General features: G+C 30.7%; 8 protein-coding genes across 8 annotated transcripts; 6 read left to right on the forward strand and 2 right to left on the reverse strand.

The window, feature by feature from the left end:
- Positions 1-724: 724 nt before the first annotated feature.
- Positions 725-3,830, forward strand: PGO_090570 (hypothetical protein, conserved; the record flags this gene model as incomplete). Its single annotated transcript, XM_028687647.1, has 3 exons — positions 725-3,378; positions 3,540-3,567; positions 3,762-3,830. 3 exons carry the CDS (start codon positions 725-727, stop codon positions 3,828-3,830), a joined length of 2,751 nt encoding a protein of 916 aa, XP_028543448.1.
- Positions 3,831-5,212: 1,382 nt separating this feature from the next.
- PGO_090580 (D-tyrosyl-tRNA(Tyr) deacylase) lies at positions 5,213-5,710 on the forward strand (the record flags this gene model as incomplete). Its single annotated transcript, XM_028687648.1, has 1 exon — positions 5,213-5,710. One exon carries the CDS (start codon positions 5,213-5,215, stop codon positions 5,708-5,710), a length of 498 nt encoding a protein of 165 aa, XP_028543449.1.
- A 735-nt stretch (positions 5,711-6,445) lies between these two features.
- Positions 6,446-7,284, forward strand: PGO_090590 (pterin-4a-carbinolamine dehydratase; the record flags this gene model as incomplete). The annotated part of the gene is made up of 2 exons (XM_028687649.1): positions 6,446-6,562; positions 7,060-7,284. 2 exons carry the CDS (start codon positions 6,446-6,448, stop codon positions 7,282-7,284), a joined length of 342 nt encoding a protein of 113 aa, XP_028543450.1.
- A 2,765-nt stretch (positions 7,285-10,049) lies between these two features.
- Positions 10,050-11,057, forward strand: PGO_090600 (casein kinase 2, alpha subunit; the record flags this gene model as incomplete). The annotated part of the gene is made up of 1 exon (XM_028687650.1): positions 10,050-11,057. The coding sequence occupies one exon, from the start codon at positions 10,050-10,052 to the stop codon at positions 11,055-11,057; it is 1,008 nt and encodes a 335-aa protein (XP_028543451.1).
- A 2,452-nt stretch (positions 11,058-13,509) lies between these two features.
- PGO_090610 (succinyl-CoA synthetase alpha subunit) lies at positions 13,510-15,067 on the forward strand (the record flags this gene model as incomplete). The annotated part of the gene is made up of 3 exons (XM_028687651.1): positions 13,510-13,551; positions 13,924-14,004; positions 14,201-15,067. 3 exons carry the CDS (start codon positions 13,510-13,512, stop codon positions 15,065-15,067), a joined length of 990 nt encoding a protein of 329 aa, XP_028543452.1.
- A 1,691-nt stretch (positions 15,068-16,758) lies between these two features.
- On the reverse strand, positions 16,759-17,793 carry PGO_090620 (endoplasmic reticulum-resident calcium binding protein; the record flags this gene model as incomplete). Its single annotated transcript, XM_028687652.1, has 1 exon — positions 16,759-17,793. One exon carries the CDS (start codon positions 17,791-17,793, stop codon positions 16,759-16,761), a length of 1,035 nt encoding a protein of 344 aa, XP_028543453.1.
- Positions 17,794-21,295: 3,502 nt separating this feature from the next.
- On the reverse strand, positions 21,296-22,948 carry PGO_090630 (DnaJ domain containing protein; the record flags this gene model as incomplete). Its single annotated transcript, XM_028687653.1, has 1 exon — positions 21,296-22,948. A coding segment is annotated over one exon (1,653 nt), but the record flags the coding sequence as incomplete, so codon positions are not given.
- Positions 22,949-26,752: 3,804 nt separating this feature from the next.
- PGO_090640 (hypothetical protein, conserved) lies at positions 26,753-27,665 on the forward strand (the record flags this gene model as incomplete). Its single annotated transcript, XM_028687654.1, has 2 exons — positions 26,753-26,939; positions 27,376-27,665. The coding sequence occupies 2 exons, from the start codon at positions 26,753-26,755 to the stop codon at positions 27,663-27,665; spliced, it is 477 nt and encodes a 158-aa protein (XP_028543455.1).
- Between the last annotated feature and the right edge of the window lie 154 nt (positions 27,666-27,819).

Below are 27,819 nucleotides of genomic sequence, written 5' to 3' on the forward strand. Positions count from 1 at the left end.
TTTTTTTTTTTCTTCTTTTTTTTTTGATTAATTTTGTCTGATTTCAATGAGCTTCTTTTGCGCTTTGTCTGTCTTTTTGTACAATACACTTTTGAGTAAAAATAATAATGCCATGAAAGAAGCATTGAAGGAGTGTAAAAATAGAAGAGAGACAAGTGAAGATGGGTACTTCTACTTTCACATGAGCTTACACGGATAACATGTTATAGTGAAAAGAAGTTGCAATGTGGAAAAATTATGTGGTCAATATTAACGGCATTTTCCTTTGCTCATAAATCAAGACGCCATTTCGGTGCTCAAAATGTTCATTCATTGAAAGGACAAGGGAAATAAATCCAATCAAGAGGGGAGGGGTGATGATTGTTTAATTGTAATTCACCCAATTGTGAACTGCACGAATGGGTGCACGGAAAATTGTTGCGAACAGAAAAAATTCGCAAAAGCTGCATCGAAAAAAGAATTACACAAAAATTATGCTACGAAAAGAATTTAGCAAAAGCTACTTCGAAAAAACAATTACGCGAAAAATATATTTCCAAAAAAAAAACAAAAAAAAAAAAACCAATTCGAAGAACGAGATAAGGAAAACATACATGCTACCCTAACAGTAACACTCCAATTCTGAGAAATGTTCAACGTATATCCTTTCACAATATCGTGATATTTCCTCTCAGAAAAAAAAAAAAAAAAAAGGGGAGAAAATATGGAAATGGGAAGATGAAAAATGGACAAGAAGGGGAATGAAGGAGGGACTATACATCAAAATGATGCATCAGGCATTCTTACTCAAAGAAAATCAAAAATACATTCGGATGAAGAAATGGTAATACAATATCCTAATTATGGAATTCACCAGAACGTGAAGAAACAAGACATGCAAAGAAAGAGAACAGATCAAAGTGTTAAAAATTCTATTTATCAAAATATTTTTAACAGAGATCTCTTTATGAATATATTTAAAAAAAAAAACTGCAATAATATACATGAAAAATGTAAAGAAAATGATGGAAAAAGAGAGAAACATAAAGAAGCAATGTGTATGAATAAGCAAGATGTAAATGAAGATGAGGAGTACATGTTATTTTTAAGTTACATATATAATGATGTAAAGTCATTTATTGAAAGTAATAAAAATTATCACTTAACAAATTCCAACTTTTCAGATATTGAAGATCTCATATTAGACATATGTGATACCATCTGTCGAGATGCCTTTCGTAACATAAGGTCTATATTTAAATCACATAAACAGGGAGTTGACACTAACACAATTGAATTCTCACACGCAAACGATGGTAGTAGTGTAGACCATGATTACAGTGCTAGTGGCAGTGACAGTCATAAGCAGCATAAGGAAACGAGTGATAAAAGCAAAAGAAAGAATTTAAAACATAGCTACAAAACCACAAATGAATCTTCTTTCTTTTTCATACCCCCAATGGAATTCCTAGTTACACATATTCACAAGCTAAGCACCAAAAAAAGTGCTCTCAATGACAATAGTCCCATGCCATCCAACCTTAAAGAATTCTTAAAGAACAATAACTTTGATCAGCACCCTATATTTGCTACACCTCATGTAGAAAATGAATCCTTAAGTTATGACAAAATCATGTCTCAGGAAGTGGAAGTAATAAAGGGAAATGATCCACAGGTTCCCGCTGCATCTGATATTTTTGCAAAAAGAGGTGAATCATTCCTCTTAAATGAAAATAGAACTTCTTTTCGTAAGGGAAATTTCAACACGCCCCATTCAGAGTGTCAACCAGATTGCAAACCAGACTATCAACCAGATTGCAAACCAGACTGTCAATCAGATTTCAATTCATATGGGCATGCCAACACACAAGGGCAGTTCCCCATTCTCAAGGGTAGAGAAAAAGAGAACATATGTGATTACACACACACAGGAATGAATTCATATCCCAAAAAAATGTTTCAAATGCAAAATGAAAATAAGCTACGGGATTTTGAAAATACAACATATGATATTTTCACGAATGGAACCAAACATAAAGATGAACTGCTTAAAATATTGCATGTTGATTACACACCAAGGGAATGTTCAAAGGGTAATAATACCAATTTAAATGTCGACTCGAACATTCATAAAGACAAATATCTCATGAATTTTCCTACGTACAAAGAAAATAAATCTAGTTATCATTATCCACAGTATCACAATGAATGCATATCATCGCCCATACAAAAAGTAACAAGTTGCCTGAACATAAAAGATCCGATCAACCATTCTTCAACCTCAAAATCTGACAGTGTTCATATTTTTAACTCAAAAAATGGAGATTCAAATGAGAATCCTCTGCCTCATAACATTCCAGACAAAGAAGATGTAACCCCAAATTATTATTTTTTCCCTGATGAAAAAATTATGAATGATAATACAAAGGGGAGCCATGCGTCCCATGGTGGAATAAATCGCTCAAACGCGTCTAACCATTCTGATCATTCTAACCATTCTGGTCATTCTAACCATTCTGATCATTCTAACCATTCTGATCATTCTAACCATTCTGGTCATTCTAACCATTCCGATCATTCTAACCATTCTGGCCATTCTAATCGTGGAAATGTCGATAGGGATGCGGGGAAAGTGGAATTCGAGGAATACCTTAATGACTATGTTAAGCAGACGAATATGAATTATGATAACCAAGATATGGATACGAATGATGAAGACATGGAAAGTGATGAAGACGAGATGGAAGGTGGCGAAAATGAAGAGGACTATGGTGATGACCAGATGGGACGTGATAAAAACGAGCTCAATGCCGCCTGGAGAGAAGATAACAGAATGCATATGAAAACTTTTACCAACGCAGAATCTCATCCAAGCGACCAGTTTCCCACACATTCAGATAACAAACCACGAAAAACACCTGTGGACGATCGAAGGGGTAAGAACACCACAACCCCAGAGAGAAACCATTCTAGAGAAGGAGAGAATAATAATGAGATCTATAATACAAAAAAAAGTAACATAAGAGAAAGAAGTGATGAAATGGAAAAGATTGACAACTCAAAAGGAAAATCTAAAAAAATAGAACCTGGAGGAAATGAAATTTATCGAAAGATAATCGAACTTGACGAAAAAGAGTATCATGAAAAATTAAAAAAATTTGAAAAAAATAAAAAAAAATTTCAAAATGAAATACAAAAGGAATTTACCAAAAATGATAATCCACACGATGATTATTATCACTTCAAATATTTGAACAATTCAGAAAACACTATAAATCCTTACCAGTATACGAAGGTCCACAAAAAGGCAAATATTCAGGTAACAACATCTCCGTTTCCACAGTTCTTGAGGGACATTCAGATTTACAACATAAGTCAGAAAAAAATCAGGCTAAAAAAGTAGGTCCATTTTGCACTCCTTCCCCCACCTCACCGAGCTCTCAAGTGGCCATCCACATGCGCATATACACACAAATTTACGCATGCATGCAAGAATAGAAGCATAGACGCATAGAAGCATACATGTTTTTTTTTTTTTTTTTTTTTTTTTTTTTTTTTAGAACAAATATAACGCTCAGGAAGGACCATGTAGGCTTTCACAAAGTGGAAACCCATAAGACCACTTTTTTTTTTTTTTTTCCCATTATATTTACACACGAATTTAATATAATTTAAACTTTTACATACCACACGTACATACCACGCGTACATACACTCGCACATGTGAAATATTTTATTCCTTTTTTTTTTTTTTCCACACTTTTCTTCCCCTTTTTTTACAGGCTACTACAGGGGTCCGAGAAAAGACAGCCAACAAGAAAAAAAGACACGACAAAAAAGAGACAAATTGATTTATATAATTATATTTATAAGGAACTAAAGTGAAATGTGACACGAAGCACTAAGAAGTCATGTATCAAGGTGGTGTGGGGGACACACATTATCAGGCATAAGTTTGCTCGACGTACGTTTACACCACCTATGTTTACGTTCCTTATGTTTACATGGCTTATGTTTACATGGCTTATGTTTACATGGCTTATGTTTACATGCCTTATGTTTACATCACCTATGTTTACGTGATATATGTTTTTTTTTTTCCTTTCCTTTACAACGCTGTGCGACCTGTTGTCAAATTGGACCTTACCCCCGTTTCTCTTTTTTTTCGTAACATTTTAAGTTTTTACCAACTGGATATACAATGGATACACTCATTTTACTTCATTTTTCCCCGTTACTTTTAAACATAACTTTTTATTTGTACTTTTAATTTTGAATAGATTTACACCTTTTTTTTTTTTTTTACGTAAAGAGCTCGCTCGGGTCCCCAAAACTACGTACTGTTTTGCATGCACCTTTCTTCATAATGGTCACTGTTTTACAAATATCTTAATCATGTTTTTTTTCAGCATTTCCAATTAACATTTTTCGAGTTTATTAAAAAATGGAAAAACGTATAAATGGAGGAACACTATTTAATATACTCAAAGATAATAAAAAATATAAAGACTTTGTAAAAATGAGTTCAATGTTGCATAATCGGTAAACTCTAGGTCAAACATGCACAACACATATGTTTTTCAGTGCTGAAAAAAAAAAAAAAAAAAAAAAAAAATTTCACCATATCGTCTATATATAAAAAATTAAAACATTTAACCTTAACCTGTTTATGGAAAAATCCTTTTTTTGTATTTTTTTTTTTTTTTCTAAACTTCTATTCTAGCCAATCCATATACCTTTCACATAAATTAACTTTAACAATTTGTTAATAGAAATATAGGGTATCATATTTTGCATGTGAACAGGGACGTGTTCATGTAGGGCGAAGTAGTTCCGGCATGTTTTTTTTTTTTCTTTTTTCTTTTTTTCTCCTTTTCCCCTTTTCTGCAATATTTTCCTTCATATATATAAATTCACATACATTCAGGCATATGTACATAAGCACTCTTATTCAACAAGCAAAACAAAAAAAAAAAAAATAAAAATAAAATAATAAAAAACACGCTAAGCTTGCTAAGGCATAACCCTCATTTCGACATCACTGCACACATGAAGAACACATTCCGATTGAGAATGATGTGAATATAAAATCCTCAGTAGAAAGATCTTCTCCCTTCATCCATTACACCACTTCACGTCACATTTAACATATTTTTTTTTTCACGACACCTTTGCCCTAACAAATATAACTACCAATTATAACTTAAGAAACATCAGCATCGAATGAAATATAATGAGAGTTATCATTCAACGCGTAAAAAATGTAGTCCTCCGTGTGGAGAAAGAAGGAAACAACAATATGAAAGAAAAGGAATTAGAAGTTTTCAGTGAAATAAAGAATGGCATTATCTGCTTCGTTGGGATACACAAGAATGATACATGGAATGATGCTTTATATATAATTCGAAAATGTTTGAATTTACGTCTATGGTCAAATAAGGATAAAACTTGGGATAAAAATGTAAAAGATTTAAATTATGAAGTTCTAGTTGTGTCTCAATTTACTCTCTTTGCAAACACCAAAAAAGGAAATAAACCAGATTTTCATCTTGCAAAAGAACCGAAAGAGGCCTTACTTATGTATAACCAAATGGTTCAAGAGTTTATGAAAGAATATAATGAAGAGAAAATTAAAACAGGAAAATTTGGATGTCATATGGATATTCAGGTCACCAATGATGGGCCTGTTACAATTTTCATTGATAGCCACGATGTCAATTTAACCAAATGAGTAGCTTTTGCAGCTCTGCACACTGTTTTGTCACGTAAAAAAAAAAAAAAAAAAAAAAATCATACAGCGTACATGAAAATATGGTGGAAATGTACATGCAAATATGGTGGAAATGTACATGCAAATATGGTGGAAATGTACATGCAAATATGGTGGAAATGTACATGCAAATATAGATGGAAATGTACATGCAAATATAGATGGAAATGTACATGCACGCACACATAACATAATTCCTCCAAATGGGCGAATACACAATTGATTACTTTATATTACCAAGGAGAGTCAATAGATATTTGTGCTGAATGACACTGTATTGCTATGATTTTTTTTTTTTTTTTTTTTCATCTACTTGTGGGTAGATATAAATAACGCGCGCTTCTTAAGGATGAGAAATTTCCCCAATCACGCGACCATAAGGTGAATCCATACATAAGCACGATTAGAATCTCGCTTAGAATCTTGCTTAGAAGCTTGCTCAGAATCTTTCTCAGAATCTTGCTTAGAAGCATATGTGTCAGCACACTTATATGTAGATTGCCGTGAACTAACTCAATTTACTCAGCAGGAGTGCATTCCTTTCACCCTTTGAAGAGCCCATTTTTTTTTTTCACTTTTTTTTTTTTTTTTTTTTTGCGTACACAAAGCGTTGCAAAAAGAAGCATACAATTCGTTACGCTAATCGAAATCATTAAAAAATTTTTTTTGTAAAATTCTCAACTGATAGAAATCAGAATGACAAATTTTAACAAAAAACAAATTAACGCCCTATTGCCTTTATGGAGTTACAAAACGAAGAAGGGTTACTATGATTATATACAAAGGAAAGTTTTATTTCCCTCCTTCTCACAGGTAAATTATAATAAAAATATTCACACCCGAGCATTTAATGAATATAGCATTTTTCCACTATTTATATACTTGTGCGAATGTGTATTGAAATGTGTGAATATTCTTAACGAAGTTGTAAATTAGTAACAATGTTGTGTATCCCTTGTGGGTTCCAACATGCATGTATATGTATATGTATATGTATATGTATATATATATATATATATGATATACTCTTAGTACACACCATAGAGAAAATTCCCCCATTCGGGTACTGCTAATAAGCGCACAGGATTCTTGGGATAATTTCCCAAGTCAACATTTGCAGCTCATTTTGTATAATCAGTAGACTGAGTGTTAGGGGTGACATGTTTTAGTGGTAGCAGTTGGTGCGTGTGTATATGTAGGGCCAAATGCATGAACTAGATAATTTGTGTATACACCAAGTAGACACGAGAACTTGAGGATTGACAAATGGGTGTATATGCACATTATAAGTTGTGGCTTCACCGATGCAGGCTTGTTCATTCATGAAGGAAATGTTCACGGAAAATGAGAAGATGAACCATCATTGCAAATACATAAATGACTATACTAAAGTTAAAATAAAAATGTACACACACAGTAAGAATTGTGTTAGTGCAAAGGATGTAGCCTTTGCAAACATTGTTGATAGGGCACTAAATAATTATGAACATACAGTGATAAAAGAAAATAATTCTGACGGGATGACAGACACATGATTTGGGTGTGCCCGGATTATTATAAGAAATTCTTCTTTTTTTTTTTTTTATATTTTTTACATGTTATAAGGGGACTTGTAACAAAATGAGGATATCACATTTGGAAAATTCTCTTCCTTTCATTTGTATGCATTTATGTATATAAATTATAATTTTTCGAACTGCTTGTATTGCCCATTTTTTCCTCCAATATGGTTAATCCGTTTGTAATCAGTTGGATATTCTACACTTTGGGAGGGACATGCTAAAATAGCAACACTTAAACACGTTTTTTCAAAATTTTTTTTTAAATTATTACGCATAAAAAAGGAATGAACTTTGTGTAACTGACTTGGGGTGAGACATTCTCAGAAGAAGGGTGTCCATTTCATTTTGTCTCTCCTCAATCTTGTTACAATCCCTCAATGGAAAAAAAAAAAAAAAAAAAAAAATGACTGCAACTACACGTTTGTGTTTTCCTTTTGCATACATAGGGGATTTTCACGTTTGAGATTTGTAAAAATACCATTTATGGCCTCCCACACAGCAAGTATAATTTTCGACAGCTTTTGCATAAGTTGTATACATATATCTGCACATATATCTACACATATACGTATATATTCAAAGGACTACTTACACTATGCTATGTACTCTTTTTTTTTTTTTTTTTTTTTTTTTTCTTTCTCCTTTTTCTACCTTCCTCGTACAACACATATTGAATATGTCACAAATATTCTTCACCATTGGGAGAGAGAATATTCATCATATTATGAATTCTCTTACAATGAGTAGTGCATAGATAATAATATTTTTACAATTCCACATTTTTTATCTTCTTCTTTTTACATTGTTTCACTTGTGAAGAGAAATCTTTTTTTTTTTTTTTTTTTTTTTTTTTTTAAAAAAAAAGTAACTAGTGTGGTGGAGGGGTACAAAGAAGGCCAAATTAAGAGATCACAAAGAGATAATGTAAAATTTTTTTTAGTTAAAAAAAAAAAAGAGCCACAGGATAAGGTATTGTGTGATATATAAATATAGATATATTAGGCAGGTACACATATCCATATGCACGTGAATACTGTAATTCATGTATATTTTTCTTTTACATAGGTATAACATATTTATACATGCTTTCTCCCACAACTGCGCATGAGCAGAGCTCCAGAATTTTTTCTAAATTATTGAACTGATTGAGGCGTAGTACTAATCCATGTAACTTTTACATGTATGTAACATTATATAAGGGATAAGCTTATGCTCATAACAAAGCAAACATATATATGTACAATCTCTATAGCAACATCGGGGAAAATGCATGCGTAAAAATTGTGTACCTACTGATGCCTACATGTTATACATACGGGTATATACATATGAACACATGCACATATGCATATATATATACATATACTCATAGCTATACACATAACTGTACACATGCATATATATGTATATATTTCTACCATGAATATTAGCATTGTGCTTACCACATAACAGGAGATTTTTTGTGCATAACAATGTATGCGTACAACGAGATATCCATGATAAGATACAATAACCTCTCTCCATCCTTCCTCCCATGAGCTATATAATATTATTTTTCATCTTTATTTTTTTTTTTATTTTTTTTCATCTTATTTTATCTTACTTTATCGTGTTTTCTCTTGTTTTCTCGTGTTTTTTCATGTTTTCTCGTGTTTTCTCGTGTTTTCTCTTGTTTTATCGTATTTTATTCTATTTTATCTTATTATATTTCATTTTTTGTTTCGTTCATCTTGAGATATGTTTTTTTTCTTAAACACATTTTAGAATTTCATATTTGAATATAATACAAAATACCACATGAACGAGAGTAGCTTTTTTTTTTTTTTTTTTTTTTTTTTTTATATACATATATATATTTAAAAGAAAAATTAAATTAGCACTACTTGTGAACCTTTTGAAAAAACCAAGCACTATTGTTAATCTACTAAGATTTATGACTTAGAGACTAAGCCAAAAAAAAAAAAGAAGCCAAGGAGAAACAGAAGAAGAAGCCGAAGAGAAACAGGAGCTGGAGAGAAACAGGAGCTGGAGAGAAACAGGAGCTGAAGAGAAACAGGAGCTGGAGAGAAACAGGAGCTGAAGAGAAACAGTGAAACATTGTGAAAAACTCTGTTTAGTGTCCCAAGTCACAGTTTAAGGTAAATCATCACCACTACCCCATATGTAGTATCAAGAAAAACAACGTGGCACGGATGTGTTCGTTCGCAATTATGTGCAAACCTGACACGGGTATTCGTACATGTAAATCTTATACACTATATTCTACACACGATTGAAGAAAGAGATTCTTCTGCAAAGTGGATAGTATCATATAACAAAAGAGGAGTGATGAGAACATAATAGAAGTGTATAGAACAGAATCGAAGTGAGCAGAATAGAATATTAACTTTTAACGGATGTCCAAATACAACAATAAAAAAAAAAAAAAAAGGTGTGGAAATAAAACACAACGGTGTCCCTACACATATATATCATCACTCTTCACAACATACATTCCCGTGCATGTGCACCATTTCTTAAGGAGAAAGTAAACCTAACGTCACATCTCCAGATATCCAAAATTGCACACGCAGAGTTATCTAGCTAAACACACATATATACTGGAACTCACCACGGCATATCAATATCTTCAGTTCAATTGCACACCAGCACCAGCGTACGTACTCTTGAGAAAAAGCCCAACTTACCCACCCCACCAACACACACACACAGATAACCGCCTCCTTGAGAGAGAAAGGATGTCTTCGAGCTCAATTAGTAAAAGAATATATATACCAAAATTTTATGCTGATGTTAATATCCATAAGCCAAAAGAATATTATGACTATGACAATTTAGAACTACAATGGAACAAACCAAACCGATATGAAATTATGAAAAAGATTGGGAGAGGAAAATATAGTGAAGTTTTTAATGGATATGACACAGAATATAACAGGCCCTGTGCAATTAAAGTATTAAAACCTGTTAAAAAAAAAAAAATAAAAAGAGAAATAAAAATATTACAGAATTTACATGGAGGACCAAATATTATCAAGCTGTTGGATATTGTGAAAGATCCAGTGACAAAAACTCCATCTCTTATATTTGAATATATAAATAATATCGATTTTAAAACATTATACCCCAAATTTACGGATAAAGATATACGATATTATATATATCAAATATTGAAAGCATTGGATTATTGTCATAGTCAAGGTATAATGCACAGGGATGTCAAGCCACACAATATTATGATTGATCATGAAAATAAACAAATAAGATTAATCGATTGGGGATTAGCAGAATTTTACCATCCAGGCCAAGAATATAATGTTAGAGTTGCTAGTAGATATTACAAAGGCCCAGAACTTCTTATCGATTTACAATTATATGATTATTCTTTAGATATATGGAGTTTAGGATGTATGCTTGCGGGCATGATATTTAAAAAAGAACCTTTTTTTTGTGGACATGATAATTATGATCAACTCGTTAAAATTGCGAAAGTTTTAGGAACTGATGATCTTCATGCTTATTTAAAAAAATATAACATAAAATTGAAACCACATTACCTTAACATTTTAGGAGAATATGAAAGAAAACCCTGGTCTCATTTTCTTACGCAGTCCAATATAGATATTGCCAAAGATGAAGTAATTGATCTCATTGACAAAATGTTGATCTATGACCACGCAAAGAGAATTGCACCAAAAGAAGCTATGGAACATCCCTACTTCAGTGAAGTGCGCGAAAATTCGTGAAGGGTGTGGCACATTTTCGATCCATAGAATTATATGCCTCTCGCTAACTGCACGTCCCGATTTTTGTACAATTATAGTAATATGAAGAAAATCCAGCTCAACTGTTTCAGCATTTTTTCCCCATTTTTACATGTTTTCTATGTTTTTTCTTTTTCTTCGCTCAATTTTTTTACATTTTTTTTTACTCAATTTTTTTACATTTTTTTTTACCCAATTTTTTTGCATATTTTTTTTACGCAATTTTTTACATATTTTTTTTACGCAATTTTTTACATATTTTTTTTACGCAATTTTTTACATATTTTTTTTACGCAATTTTTTACATATTTTTTTTACGCAATTTTTTACATATTTTTTTTACTCAATTTTTTACATATTTTTTTTACTCAATTTTTTACATATTTTTTTTACGCAATTTTTTATATTTTTTTCGCGCCCCTTTTTTTTTCACACGTTTTATACAGCACAACCGCCTTTTTTTTATGCCCCATTTATTCATAGTTCGCATTGTAACATCCTCATTTTCTTCCCCTCCCCCTTCCCCCAACGTAACAACGCAAATAGAGCACACATATGTTATGATTTTCCTTGTGAATACCCCACACCCCTAATATGTAGATATAGCACATACACAAATGTATGAACATATACAACTTCCTATATATATATATATGCACATTTACATGCGTTTGGGCGCCTATATTAAATAACCACGGCTTCATGTCCCATTTAACGACACTTGTTGAATTGTTAAGATACGTTTTTTTTTTTTTTTTTTTTTTTTTTTTTTTTTCTTTTAAATATTGCCACAAACTACTTTTTAATGGTGAATGTTTTGTGTGCACAATCATGTCTTTGTCATTTGAATGCATAAGATCCTGTTCATCTCCATCGACAAGAGACAACAATTAGGTGTGTATGTATGTATCTTTGAGAGAGAGGGGAATAAGTATCTGGTTCAGTGCTCCATTATCTACTCCATATTCTTAACTAGCAAAAAAAAAAGAAAATTTTTTTTTTCCTATATATATATATATATATTTATATGTATATGTACAACACTCCACAAATTTCCCTTTTAGCAAAAAAATGAAGAAAAAATAAATAATTAAAGTTACATTAATTGAAAACAGTGACAATTGGTGTTTCGTGCTATTTTCTTTTCTGTTCATAAGTACACTTTAGTGTGTAATAATTCCAGATTTACCACTTTTCAAACATAACAAAAAACAAAAAAAAATGTTAATCCGAATTATGGGGATTTTTATTTATACTCCTCTTCGAAGTAGGTTCTTTTCGTGAATTCTACGCGTACGTTCTTTTTCTCGAGTTGCTATTTTTTTTTTTTTTGCGCACACATAACATACATAATGGGAACAATAAAATCAATTATCAAAAAAAAAAAAAAAAAAAAACTTCTAACGTAGTATAGACGCAATTTCACAATATCGTAAAAACAACATTAATACATTTCTACAACTATTTTCTGTTCATTTTGAGCCTTGTAACAACAAAAAAATAAAATAAAAAATGTGGAAAATTAATAAAAAAAAAAAAAAAAAATCATTTTCCCCTAAATAAAAAGCCTTTTTTTTTTTTTTTTTTTTTTTTTTTTTATCTTTTCGTTAACACTACTGCATAATGAGAAAAAAAAAAAAAAAGTTCTTTTTTCCTTATTCTAGAAAAATGTGTTCCTCTATTAAATGTACCCCATGTATCCCTATAGATCATCATTTTAAAACGATTAAATAATGTTTTCATTTCCTGAAATTAATTGATAAAATAAAGGCCAGCTGAACTGGTAAAAGGTAATATATGTACATTAAGGGTGTTGTGGTGGTGGTTGGGGCTATTTAAGAAAAATGTGCTCAGCTCATATTTTTTTTATAGCCCCCTTTTGGTGCGGTGAAAAAAGCGTTTCGTGCCTGTGCACAATTTTATGGTATCGCGAATTTGGTGTAATTTCTTTATTTCTTCGACTATTTACTCAGTTATGCAATGCGGTTATTTATTCAGTTACTTATGTGGTAATTCATTCGGATACTTATGCTATACATTTATGTGTTTGGCTATTTATTTTTTTATTTTTTTTATTTTATTATTTTTTTTTTTTTTTTCGTTTGTTTTAGGGCCATCTCCCCATTTCCCACATTTTCCACATTTCCCTCATTCCATCACCCCCACCAGTATATGTTATGCACACAAATAAATTTCATTGCTTGCCAAAATTAGTACCACAAATTGAAAGTTCTTACATGACCACTTGCTAAGCCTCTCTGAAGGAAACACGACTCGGAAAAAAAAAAAAAAAAAAAAAAAAGAAAAGCATTAAGTATTAGTTTAAGAGAATCTCCAACACTTTATCATAATTCACGTTACTGTTTAACAACTTTTCCTTTGTTAAGATTTGCCAAGCGAGTATGTCACTTTTTGTTAACCCAAGTCAAAATAAATGAAATGCTCAACCATGAAACAATTATACTTCTTCCTGAAGGTATTATAAAAACGCAAAAATACTCTTACGCTCTTATGTGTATGCACATGAACATGTATTTTTTTTTTTTTTTTTACATTAACACACAGCCCTAATCTACATGAACACAAGCGAGAGTAACCAAAAACATGATGAAAATCTCAAATGAGACAACTCAGTTACATTGAATAATTAGACATGGGGATGCAAACCCTAAGTGCCCTTAAAAAAAAAAGCACAGAAAAAAAAAAAAAAAAAAAAAAGGGATAGACCGATCACCTTTGCAATTTCACGAAATGACATGTTCTCATTTAAGATCATGTAGAGAATATACATGCATAACTATTCCAGCATGAAAAACATCTTACGTTTTATTAAAAAATTAATTATTAGGGAAGAAAATTCTCCACCACAAGTAAGGTATTTGTCGATAAGAATACAACTGTGATATGTCAAGGGATTACGGGAAAACAGGTTTGTGTGTTCATCAGTTAGTGTTCATCAGTTAGTGTTCACTAGTTAGTGTTCACTAGTTAGCGTTCACTAGTTAGCGTTCGTCAGTTTGTGTGTGTGTGTGTTTTTTTTTTTTTTTCGCATGACCATTTTGGCTGTTCATAGAATTTGTGCACGCGTTCCTTTTTTTTTTTTTTTTTTTTCTGTACATGTTCAGGGAACTTTTCACACAACGGAAGCAATGAAATATGGAACAAAAATGGTTGGAGGTGTAAACCCAAGAAAAAAAGGAACAACATGGGAAAGTCTGGATAAAAAATATAAACTTCCTGTTTTTGGATCATGTATGGAAGCCAAGGAGAAAACGAATTGTTACGCATCCGTTATATATGTACCTCCAGAACATGCAAAAAATGCTATAATTGAATCAATTGAAGCTGAAATTCCTTTAATTGTTTGCATAACTGAAGGAATATGTCAACATGACATGATTGAAGTGAAACATTGCTTGAACATGTCTAAAAAGAGCAAATTAATAGGCCCCAATTGTCCAGGTGTAATAAAGCCAGATGAATGTAAAATAGGGATTATGCCCTCACATATTCATAAAAAAGGATGCGTTGGAATTGTAAGTAGGAGTGGAACATTAACATACGAAGGTGTAAATCAAACAACCAAAATTGGACTAGGTCAATCAACATGTATAGGTATTGGTGGAGACCCATTCCATGGAACCAGTTTTATTGATTGTCTTAAATTATTTCTAGAAGATGATGAAACTAAATGTATTTTATTAATTGGAGAAATTGGGGGAAATGCGGAAGAGCAAGTAGCCGAATGGCTAATACAAAATAATGTTGATGATGGGAAAAAAAAAAAAAAAAAAAAAATTTTCGCATTTATAGCTGGAAAATGTGCACCCCCTGGAAAAAGAATGGGTCATGCAGGTGCATTAATTAGTGGTGGAAAGGGCACTGCAGATGAAAAAATTCAGGCTTTAAAAGCTGCAGGTGTTCATATAATTATGAACCCAACTCAAATGGGCCATGAAATACATTCTGTAATGAACAACAGTGTGTATTGAACAACATTGCGCAATTCCTATGATCATATATTAACTTTTGTTCACAAGCAGTGTGCATGATGTATGTCGCATCATATGCAGGCAGAAATTTTTATCAAACATGGATGTGTTGTCGTGATTCTTCTCAAAGATAAGAACTGCGTAGTGAGCTAAGTAGAATCCCTTCTTTTTGCACCAACACTTCACAGATGAGCTATGAGTCACGCTTCTACGTCTTTTTTTTTTTTTTTTCCTCTTTTAAAGAATTCCTTTAAACCAAAGAAAAGAACACCTAAAATGCACTCACCACTCCCATTAGCCGCTTTGCATTTCTGTAATGAAAAAATATGGTTGAATATATGATTCCATTATGTAAAAAATTTTTTATATCGATCTGCATGCACACGTTCAAGCAACTTAATAAAATTTATCAAGTTCGGTAATACTCTTATATATATGACTATATAAATCTCAAAAACGATAAAAAAATATGGGCTGAATCGGCATATATTATTTCTTCATCTGTCGCAAAGTATTATTCTGTCCTTGTTTCTGAGCATGCATAGGTCATTGTCCATACCAGTTTTAGGGTTTTTTTTTTTTTTTTTTTTTTTTTTTTTTTTTGCACACACAGATACAACACCACCACCATGCTGTATTGCAATTGAATTGATTTTCATTTTAAAAAAAATACAGGTTATGACTAGAAGAGGAGAGAGGAGAACATAAACACATACATGTTCGCAAAAACCGTGAATGTAACCCAAAAAAAGAACCCTATGTGTTCAAGCGTATTCGTGTTCAGTTCTACTGTTCATCATTGACTGTGTTTATTTTACCCATAGTAAATGTTTACCTATAGATCCACCCCTCCAAAAGACGTGTCAATTTGGTACTCTTGGCACACACAATAAGAGATATACATAAAGCCATTTTAATTCCTAAGTTGCAATTAGCATTTCCACCAAACGGTAGTGTGTTTTGCTATGTTTGAGTAAAACGCATGTGGATATGTATTACGCACATGGAAATTACTATAAAATAAAAAATACATTAACAATAAAAAAAAATTCCGTTTTTTTTTTTTTTTTTTTTTCTTTTTTTTTTTTAAATATTGATGAGCAGATTATGCATATAAAACATTATGTAGTAGCATATATGAAAAAGGAATATTTAGCCGTTCTTATGTATTAAGGGAAAAAAAAAAAAAAAAAAAAAAGGAAGAAAAGATATTGATAGCATAGACAAGTGTTTCATGACGAGATAAACATAAAAAGGATATACGTTACATGTTACGTAAATGATATACAACATTGGAGAAAAAAAAAAAAAAAAAAAAAAAAAAAAACACCCCCACACACGTGGGGTATAAATGTCAGTAACAAAAAGAAAGAGCCATTAAATGAAAGCAACAAAATATTTATCTATCTTTGATTAATCATCCTTAAGTGCTTCATTCCCCTATATTGGTTCTTTTGATTTCATAGTGGTTTCGTGCAGTTTTGTCTTTTGTCTTTTGTCTTTTGTGTTTTTTTTTTTTTTTTTTTTTTTTTTTTTTTTTTAAACCGTGTAATGTGTATGTGTTATCTACATGTACATATATGCATTAATGCACAGTAATACATATACATACACGTACAATGATATATAGACAACAAGGAATTCATTTATTAGTTGTCTCTTCCAAGTGGAGGATGTTGAAAAAGCATATATTATAACTCGTCGGGTATCGGAGCCTTGCTTGTAGAAGTTTCATTGGAAGAATCATCCTTGTCATCAGATGATCCATCATCTTGGTCTAAATCATCATCTACACCTACTCTATTTTTACTTGATGGTAGAACCACATTTTTCCCAATGTCTAACTTAAAATCTTCTGGATATCTTAAAATATCTCCATAATCTGTCAATGAGGTTATAGCTAACTTTAAAGCCTTTTCATTCCACAGATCAGCTGTAATTGGTTTTCCTTCAAATATATTATCTTTAATTTCGGTTAAATTAATAGAACCTGCCTCATTTGATGGATCAAAGTAAACTTTAACAATTTCTTCTTTGTCTATAAATCCATCTTTATTTGTGTCGAAAAAATTGAAATCATCCAACGCTACATCATCATCTTTTTTTGCATGTGGATCATCTGTTCTTGTTTGTTTAAATTCATCAACAGATATTCTTCCATCTTTATTAACATCATGATGTTCTAATATTTCATTAATTTCCAATTCCTTTAATTCTTCATCTTTCATAGGATCAATTAATAATCCAACTTCGTTAATATTTAATTTACTATCTTTATCTTTATCAACTATTTGAAACCTTTTTAATAATCCTTCCGAATGTTTCTCTACTTCTTTTGCATCTAAGTTTTGTGAAAATGCTTCATTTAATTCTGGTAATGATATGAACCCATCTTTATCTGCATCTATCTGCTTCATTTCTACCTGCACTTGTTTTAAAAATACTTCATTTTTTACATAATTTGACCACGTACTCAATTCATCTTCTGTTATTAAATTATCACTGTTCTTATCAATTATTTTAAATAATTTAGCTATTCTTTCTTTAGCTCCTTTTATATCAAGTCCAAGTATGTCCTTTACTTGTTCATCATTTAAATTAGTTAAATCATCAAGTCCTCTCATGTCAGCATATTTCAGTGGGATATCTGCACCACCTCCCAACACATTTTCCTTTAGATAAAATACCAGACACGCCACAAGCAAATTATAAACACACGTTTTCATTTTCCCGATAATTTTATTCCTTACGAAGTAATTTTTTTCACACCTTTTTACGTATTTGCCTATATGCCTATTTTGGCACTTTTCTATTTGGGTACTTTTCTATTTTGGCACTTTTCTATTTTGACACTTTTCTATTTTGGCACTTTTCTATTTTGGCACTTTTCTATTTTGGCACTTTTCTATTTACCTGTTTGTGCTCCTGTCAATGTTCTGCTTTGCTTGTGCACCGCGTGCGATTTTCTCTTTTTTCTTTTCGTTTGTTTCTTTTTTTATTCCTCTAAATTGTTGGAGGGGGTGGTGACGGGAAGATTCTAAAGATTCGTTTCACAAGAGCATAGGAAAGTATATATTCCAATGTATGTTTTAAGGGTGTCATAAAAAAGTGGAAATCGTGAATAATGTATATTATTTATGCGCGTGACAAGCATATGCATGTAATGTGTGTATGTGTATGTATTGCTTCTCCTCTAGTGGCACGTTGTTCAATTACACGTATTATATGTGTATTTGACATGCACGCTTACCGTTTACATAAATGTGATATGGATTATTCAAATCATCTGAGGCATTCAAGGTTCTTGTATTTCTGCTTTTTTTTCTGCTTTTTTTTCTGCTTTTTTTTCTGCTTTTTTTTCTGCTTTTTTTTCTGCTTTTTTTTCTGCTTCTTTTTCTGCTTCTTTTTCTGCTTTTTTTTCTGCTTTTTTTTCTGCTTCTTTTTCTGCTTCTTTTACTGCTTCATTTACTGCTTCATTTACTGCTTCTTTTTTGCTTCTTTTTTGCTTCTTTTTTGCTTCATTTACTGCTTCTTTTTCTTTCCCTTTTTTCCTTTTTTTTTTTATTCCTGTTTTCGCAAAACTAATTTTTTACTTTGTTGTGATTTACCCAATGAAAATCTTCTTTTTTGAATAATTTTGTAAATAAGTGTAATTCCTCTAGTAAAATGTAAAAAAAAAAAAAAAAAAAAAAAAAAAAAAAAAAGGACTAGGGGTGGGGGGTTCCTGAAAAATACTTTTTATTTTTTATACTTTTTCAAAGGGTCGAAAAAACACACTCCTTTTGTATTTTTTTTTTTTTTTTTTTTTTTTTTATCCCTGCCTTGTTCGATATGTGACAATTTTATTTTGCAATAAAAAAAAAAAAAAAATTCATGCACTGTGCTTGAAGAGTAACCTGTTAAAAAAAAGAAAAAAAAAAGAAAAAAAAAAAAATAGGCATGAAGAACATTCGAGTACCTCATAAGCTTATATTTCTTACTTTTCCTGTCAACACTTCAGTGTGCCCTTTTAACCTTACACCCATGCACAATGTCCATATTCATGTATATTTTATTTTTATTTTTCTTATTACCTATTAGGCTCAATTGTGTAAGGTAATAATATTATACACACTTCTCCTCACATTTTCACCTTAGTCCCGTGCTGCCTCTCTACCTTTGTCGTGTAAGTATTGTCACATTAAATATATATGATGCATAATCACAATATATCCATCACACAATCGGGTGCTACACATACAAATGTATATGCAGGAATATTGCATATGGGGTGAGTATATTCTTATGCATGAATAATATGCATATGTTCGCATGGCATTATACCCGTGGCTTGCAAAATGTAGCCTCGTGCACTAATTTTTTTTTTTTTTTTTTTTTTTTTTTACTGCAAAAAAGATATGAGTCCCCTTGCCCATGTTTTTTTATCTCTTAATGATTAATACATTCATATGTATATGCATGTATGTTTGCATGTACAAATGTATGGATTACATATATGATCTCTCTCCCACTTTGCACTTTACTGCCTAAGGTGATCTGAATTCCATTTTGTACTAAGCTGGAAACGTATGAAAAATGAGACTTTTATATCAAAACTTTGCGTGTATTAAAATCACATTTAGGGTGCAGGCTTAGAACATTTGGGGTTTCATGCCCATATACCTATTTTACTAAATACACACAGAGCAATCAGGAACATATCATTATAGAAATTTTTATAGTGTAAAAAAAAGGTAGATAAAAATTACGTTCTACGTTCCAAATCTCCTCCATCCCCATATTCTGTTTTTCTCTCTTGTGCATGTTAAAACCAAAGGGCGAAAGGGGAACACCCAATACAAACCCATAGGAAAATAAGAAAAAAAAAAAAAAATTCTAAACACACTTTTTCAAATGGGATACTTTAGCAATAATATGTGTTTGGAGTAAAATTGGATTCTTTTTTTTTCTTTTTTTTTTTGATGACAATGTTTTAAACATATTGTTCAATATCCGTTTAAAAACCCCAACCTCCAAATGTGCAACTCCCTGTTTTTATCATTGAAAAAAGAAAAAATAATATAAAATTAAAAACCCCATAAATCAATATGTTCCTCTTCTCGATATACACCAGCCTTCACTACAATATAGAGGTAAATTAACCCCTGTATATATCCACACAAGTATGCATATTCCTTATGACTATTTTATTTTAGTTTTATTTCAGTCACAATGTTTATGATATCTTATTTTTTTTTTCTTTTTCTATTACGATAAATATGTGTGTGTGTGTGTGTGTATGTATATACTTCCCCGTTATTCTTCTCCGCTCAATGCAGAACATGCCAATACATTTGGTGTAAAATTTTACAAAAAAAAAAAAAAAAAAAAAAAAAAAAAAAAAAAAAAAAAAAAAAAAAAAAAAAAAAAAAAAAAAAAAAAAAAAAAAAAAAAAAAAAAAAAAAAAATTAAACAAATTAAAAAAGTTGATAAGTTAACAAAGATGAGCTGATGGAAAAATAAAAAAAAATAAGAGTAGTGAAATAGTATAGTCATATGAGTCGCAATAAAAGCGACAGGTAACATGAATAGCTACACATAAATGTAATGAGCAATCCTTGTATGTTTTCATCAGATGCAATTCTCCACCGAGATATATTCCATCAGATTGTTCCTCCCCATCACACTGTTGCAAAATGGAAACATAAAAAAAAAAAAAAAAAAAAAAAAAAAAAAAAAAAAAAAAAAACGTAAAAATGGTAAAAAAAAAAAAAAAAAAAAACTTATCACGGCTTCCTACACCCTACAACATGTACATACACAACGTCTATTTTAAAAAGGAAAAAAAAAAAAAATGGGAAAACCACTATATATACTACTCTATGGCATTTGCTATGAAAAACAGACCATATATCACATGATCCATCTAATATGCACACAACTGCTAACAATTTAATAAAAAACGTAGGAATAAATACGAGCTAGGAAATGTGTACTTTTTCTCCTTATTGCTGTCAAAAGATCGCAGGAAAGGAAAAATGAGAAAAATGAAAAAAATGAGAAAAAAAAAAAAACTCCAACATTTCTTTCCACAACTCCCATTTCTTTCCTGCACAAACCCTATGGTAGCTTCTCCCCCCATCCGTGGAAAGTTAAATCTGCATGGTCACCGTTGGACAATATCAGCTTACACAAAACCCACTGAAAACAATTCCAAGAATATAAACATTTTTCATCTCTGGAAAGAAGTTACAATTCATCCGAATATTTCGACGTTTGGATGAAGCGAATCCCTCGTTTCACAACCTGATTGATGGATATCCCTCCACTAACCACATCCTCAACAAACTTATTCAAGCTTTGTACACTGACTTCTCCATCAAATAGACGAAACTTCTGTCTCTTAGGTCTGAATGCTACCAAATAGAGGCAATTAGCATGCTTACAATCATTGGTGAGACCAAAAGAATCCAAAATATATGGTTGTTCATAAATATTTATATAAAATATTTTTAGCGGATCATTGGCAAATTTATTTGCAATATTTTTTATGTCTTCATCAAATTTTTTATAACTCTGTTTTAATAATTTGAAAATTAAAAAACATATTTGAGAATCCTTTTCATGACATTGACCTGATTCATATTTCTTTTTTGTTAATTCTTGGTAAGAGGTAATATGTCCATATAAATTATTTTTTAATCTATTTTGAGCCACAATGTGACTTAATTTAAGTGATAAAATATTAAAATCAAAAATTTTCAAAAAGGTTAAATCACCAGACAGTTTATCAATATCTTCAACAAGTAAAAGAGATGGGGTGTTAATATTTCTTTTATTAAAAATCTGCATAATGTTATAATTAGAACTGTATATAACACCCATGTCTATTCTTTTTTCAAATTCTATGGATAAAGCTTTCAGCATTACTATATCATCATTATACGAAATAAAAAATAAAACTTTCGGTGTTTCTGCATTTTTTGTTAAAAATTTATCTAATTTCTTCTGACTTGTAATTTCTGTATATACATATGCTATATTTTCTTCTATAAATGTAATTATATTATCTTCATTTCTACTACCATAAAATGTTTCATACGTTTTATTTTTTTTTAACAATATAATATGTGGCAATGATTTCACGTTATACTTACGACATAAACTTTTCTCTTCTTGACAATTAACTACTGAAAATGTTAAGTATCCATCATATTTTTTAGAAATTTTCAAATACTTTTTTTTAAAAGATTTGCAATGTGAACATGATGGTGAATAAAAATTTATAATTAAAGAATATGTAATATCATTAATTACTTTATCATAATTTTGAGAATTTATTTTTAATACTTCGTTTTTATATATATCTTCATATTCTTCTTCAAAGTGATGTCCAAAATTTGGAAACCCTCCTCCTCCACCACTACTACCACCAGATGATGTAAATTTAAAATGAAAATTTCCTCCACGACCGCTGCTTCCTCCTCCTGCTCCACCAGTAAATTGTCTAAATATTTCATTAACAACATCTTGATCAAAATGAAATCCATTTCCAAATCCTCCTGATCCTCCTCCCTCGGCTCCTCCTCCAGCACCACCATCTGCATAATTCTCACCATACATATCATATAATTTTCTTTTTTCTGGATCTGACAAGGTTTCATATGCATTAGCTATTTCTATAAATTCCTTTTCCTTATGAGGAGCCACATCAGGATGATATTCTTTAGCTAACTTCCTATATGCTTTTGAAATATCTTCTTTAGTTGCATTTCTCTTTATACCCAATCTTTTGTAGTAATCCATACCTCTTCCAAATGATAAAAAAAATGATAAAACTATTAGAATCACTGAATGTAGGTTGCTCATTTTTTTTCTCTTCTTCACATTTATCACCTTTATTCTTTTATCTTGTCCTATGCAAATCTTTTTCTTTTTTTTTTTTGTCATATGTTCATTTAACCAGCTCATGGTGCGTGTGCGATCGGCAAAAAAAAAAAAAAAAAAAAAAAAAGATGCGGGGCAAGTCGTGCAAGATGAGCAAGCTTGACAGTCAACAAAAGCAAAATAAGCTTAGAGTAGAAATAGAGAAAACATATACACGTGCGTAGAAACGTGTGTGTGTGATAGTATAGAAGTCTGGACGTTTGTGTAGAAACTTGTTTAATACAGTGTAGATGTCTAGATGCTTATGTAGAAATGTGAGTACAGACGTATGCTCTTCGTGTATCAAGCGTTGCTTACAGATTAGTTCGCTTCTCACGCGCGTCCTTTTTATTTTCCACTACTTCTTTACTACTTCTCCACTACTTCTTTACTACTTCTTTACTACTTCTCCACTACTTCTTTACTACTTCTCCACTACTTCTTTACTACTTCTTTACTACTTCTTTACTACTTCTCCACTACTTCTTTGCTATTTCTCCACTGCTTCTTCACTGCTTCTCCACTGCTTTACTTCCCTGCTTTTGTACAGTCCCCTTTTTCGCACACTGGCTGACACATATGTCACGCAATGGACACCATGTCTTCCTCTATCAAGTTCCTCCTTTTTGTTATTATTGAATTTTTCCCCAATTTTTTTTTTTTTTTTTTCTTTTTCCCCTTTTTTTTTTTTAATTTCAATAATTTATAAAATGTTCCTTATTAAATAAATTTCACTATTTGTCCTGTATGGATAACTATTTTATAGCATAAGCATTGTTTGATATGTGTACGTAAAACTTATGCCTGATTTTTATTATGTTATATATATATATATATATATATGAGTCTTTTTTTTTTTTTTTTTTTTTTTTTTTTTTTTTTTCCCCTCCACTTTTCCAATTATTTTACTTACTCTTTTTCCGTTTAACTTGTAATTGTTTTTTTTTTTTTTTTGTTTTTTCTTCTTTCATATCTCTTCATCATATAATATATCAACATGCATGTAATAGTGTAAAAAATAATTTAAAATATTAATTATTTTTAAGCCCCCGTAAACTTATCAAAAAATAATTATTCCTTCCTCACCATGTGCTAAAAAGCGGGAAAAAAGGAACGAAAAATGGAAGGAAAAAAGGAGCGAAAAATGGAAGGAAAAAAGGAGCGAAAAATGGAAGGAAAAAAGGAGCGAAAAATGGAAGGAAAAAAGGAGCGAAAAATGGAAGGAAAAAAGGAGCGAAAAATGGAAGGAAAAAAGGAGCGAAAAATGAAAGCAAAAAAGGAAAAAAATAAGGAAAAAAAAAAAGAAAAGCTTGGCCCTTATTGCAAGCTCACTTTCACAACTTTTGAATTGTTGCTGTGCAGTGCCTCAAAAAATATATACGAGCACGTACTTATGTGTACTAGTCCCCATGCATATATATCGTACAATATATATGTCGAAAATGTTTTATGTATTGCTGATATTTGTGTATGTATTTGCATATATTGCATACATTGTATGTACTGCATATATATATTGTATATATTTGTATGCACTCTATGTATACAATTTCTTTTCTTTTTTTTTTTTTTTTCTTTTCCGTTCTCCCAAATTTTGTCAAGATAATTGTGCTATAAAGCTCCTTGGACAGCACAAACGTGAAAATATGAAAAAAAAAATGGGGAACAAACATATACATACGCTATTAACACGTGGATACATGGGCTACTAACACACATGTATGTAAAGTACGTGTAAGTGTGGAACACACACCTTCGCTGAATACCCCTACTTGTATATAAACACTTTTATGCTTGTAATATATAACCAGTTTGGCTAACCTACTTCCCCATGTTTTTAAAATAAGCTTTTAGCAAATCTTTTTTTTGCTTTGTTTTAAAAGCATATGTAAAAGGTGTGAAGAATTTTAAAGTTGTTTTCAGAACACTGTGTTCCAACTTATCCAATCAGTAGAGTTTTTTTTATTTTATTTTTCTATATTTTTGCATTTATGTTTTTTTTCTTTTTTCGGCTTGATTATTACCCGTCTACCTCATCTTTTCGATTAAATGACAAAATAGGAAAGCTGCTTTTTCTGGTTGTAGTAATATAAAAATATGAGCTGTCAGAATTATATATATATATTTATGTATATATATTTCTTTTTTTTCCTTTTCCTCTTTTTTTTTTATATTTATCCATGTTTAATCCAGTTTTTACGCACAAAGTCTAAATAAACTTCAGGAAAACCAAACATGTATAAAAGGAAATTATATTTTAAGCATATGTTAATGTGAAACTATAACAAATTCTGTAAAGTGAAAATGAATTTCTCTTAACCGAACAATGAATTTTAAGAATTCTTTCCACTAAAAATTAAAAACCCACAAAATAGTGTAACATGTGTGTAAGACAATCCTACGTGTATGAATTTTTTATTTTGACATGTGCACAAGCAAATACGTCTTTTAAGTCTGCAAATATATCGATAACAATTCGTTCAAGTGGAAAATTGTAAAATTGTAAAATTGTAAAATTGTAAAACTAAAGAATTAAAAAAAAAAAAAAATAATAAAGACAAAAACAAACAAATATACAAACAAGCGAGCGAGCAAATGAAGAAGGGAAAAAATAAATACAGAACTATCGGACGCGAAAAAGGTACACCCGAAATGACAAGTACCAAATTAAGAAACAATTTTAGGCACACGACATGTAACAAAAACAATACAGTTATCTTTAAAAAGCCAATCGAGTCTTCTACTAGGGGTAGAGGCTCATAAAGTTTTTTTCTTATATAAGTTATTGTTCCCCTTCTCTGCGCTCCATTATTATTGCTTTCCATCTTTCCTTCTTTTTTTTTAAAAAAAAAAGTGTTCCTTTCCCCATCGTATGTGAAAAATATTTATAAGCGAGTAAAATGACATAAAAATTTCACAATTACTCGGATGTGCAGAATTAATTTTTTCATTTCTCGCAGCTCATGGTTTTCCATTATGTCATTCACGTCGCCACCTATTTTTGTATCCATATATATTTGTTCCCTTTTTTTTTTTTTTTTTTTTTTTTTTTTTTTTTTAACTTTTTTTTTTTTTTTTTTTTTTTTTTTTTTTTTTTTTTTCTTTAACGCTCTTTTTTTGCACCCATTCCCTAATTTTCACTTTTACTTTTATCTTCTCAATTACCCATACACGACATAACTCAAAACATATCAGGGTGTATCAAAACAGAAGAGCCCGCATCCAAATATCGTAAATATAAAAATTCAACATTTCCAGCAAATTATTGAGAACCCCCTCTCAAAAAAAAAACCCATATGAGGTGATGAGTAATACAAAATCACTTCTACTTCTCGACACACACTGATGAAATTGTAATGTCGTCCCATTATAATAACTGTTTGTACAACATCACCAGGAGATAGATACCTTTTTAGATTCTACTTATATATCAATCTTATATACATATATATATATATATATATATATATATATATATATATATATATAGTGTAAATTGCACATGAGCTAGACTAACCTCTGTGCAATTTTTTTTTTTTTTTTTTTTCCCACTCATCTTTAACCATACAAGAATTATTTAACAAGAAAAGAATGCCCACTTCAAATCTAACTCCATTTCTATACATAACAGCATTTCCAAAAGGTAACTTCTACAAATGCAAACGCACCGAAAAAGACATATCACATTAACCATATCCCCTAAGTGTTACATGTGAAAAATATATCTACGTACACTCAATAATTGTGCAAAAAAAAAAAAAATAAAATAAAAAAATCGAAATGGGAAATTCTGCTTCTTCCAAAAATGAACATGTGCAAAAAAGCCTAATTCTGTTAAATGATGATCTTACGTATAATTTAAAAAAAAAAAATCAAGGAACTAATGTTGAAGCTAGTGGAAAAAAGGAAGAGATGGAGAATAACGTAAAGGAACAATACATCGCACAAGTTTCATTAGAGGAAAAAGGTAACACCTAATTAAATGTAAAAATAAAATAAACCATTTAACAGATGATGGGATAAATTTGTAAATATAACAAAAAAAAAAAAAAAAAAATGTGTAATGATTACGTGCAAAAATATGAATGAATTTACACTTATCACTAAGCGAAAAGCCGGTCTTATATTTGTGATCTCATTTGAGACGGGGGAAAAATAGAGCATTGAGCAATGCCTGTTTAGCTAAGCTAAAATCACAAAAGTGTATATGTATGATCACATATGGACATCATATATATACGACTCTGTAAAAGCTATTTTTTTCCATTACTAAACTGACATAAAAGAATAAAAAATAAAAACAGAATGGAAAGAAACGAAAACAAATATAATCTAATTTGATGTAATTCCTTTTTTTTTTTTTTTTTTTTTTTTTCTTCCCTCTTTTCACTTCCAACTGGCAGAACGCCAATACAAAAAAATACGCAGCGAGATCGTCAAAGACCTCATTAAAGAACGCGAGAAATATATGAACAAACAAAAAGATACATTTCACATTACAAATGGTGATGACAGTGATGACCATTTCAGGGATTCTCAAATGAATAATAATAAATGCATTAATGATGAACACAAAATATTTAAATGTTTGAAAAATATGAATGAATCTACAACAGGATTTGTTAACTCTTATTCCAGATGCTGCAGATACTTAAGAAAATATGAAAACTGTGTACATAAAGTAGGGACATAACGTGGGCACACAAAACAGGAAAATATATTTGTTAATATGTCTCTCTCAATACATTATCGTATGAATCTAGCTTCATTTCCTGAGAACATTCCCCATATAAGCTTCTTTTTGTTTTCTCTATCTCTATCTCTCTCTCGGGGAAGGATCTACACAA

Source organism: Plasmodium gonderi (assembly GCF_002157705.1).
Source record: "Plasmodium gonderi DNA, contig: Chr09, whole genome shotgun sequence".
NCBI classification, from domain to species: Eukaryota; Apicomplexa; class Aconoidasida; order Haemosporida; family Plasmodiidae; genus Plasmodium; species Plasmodium gonderi.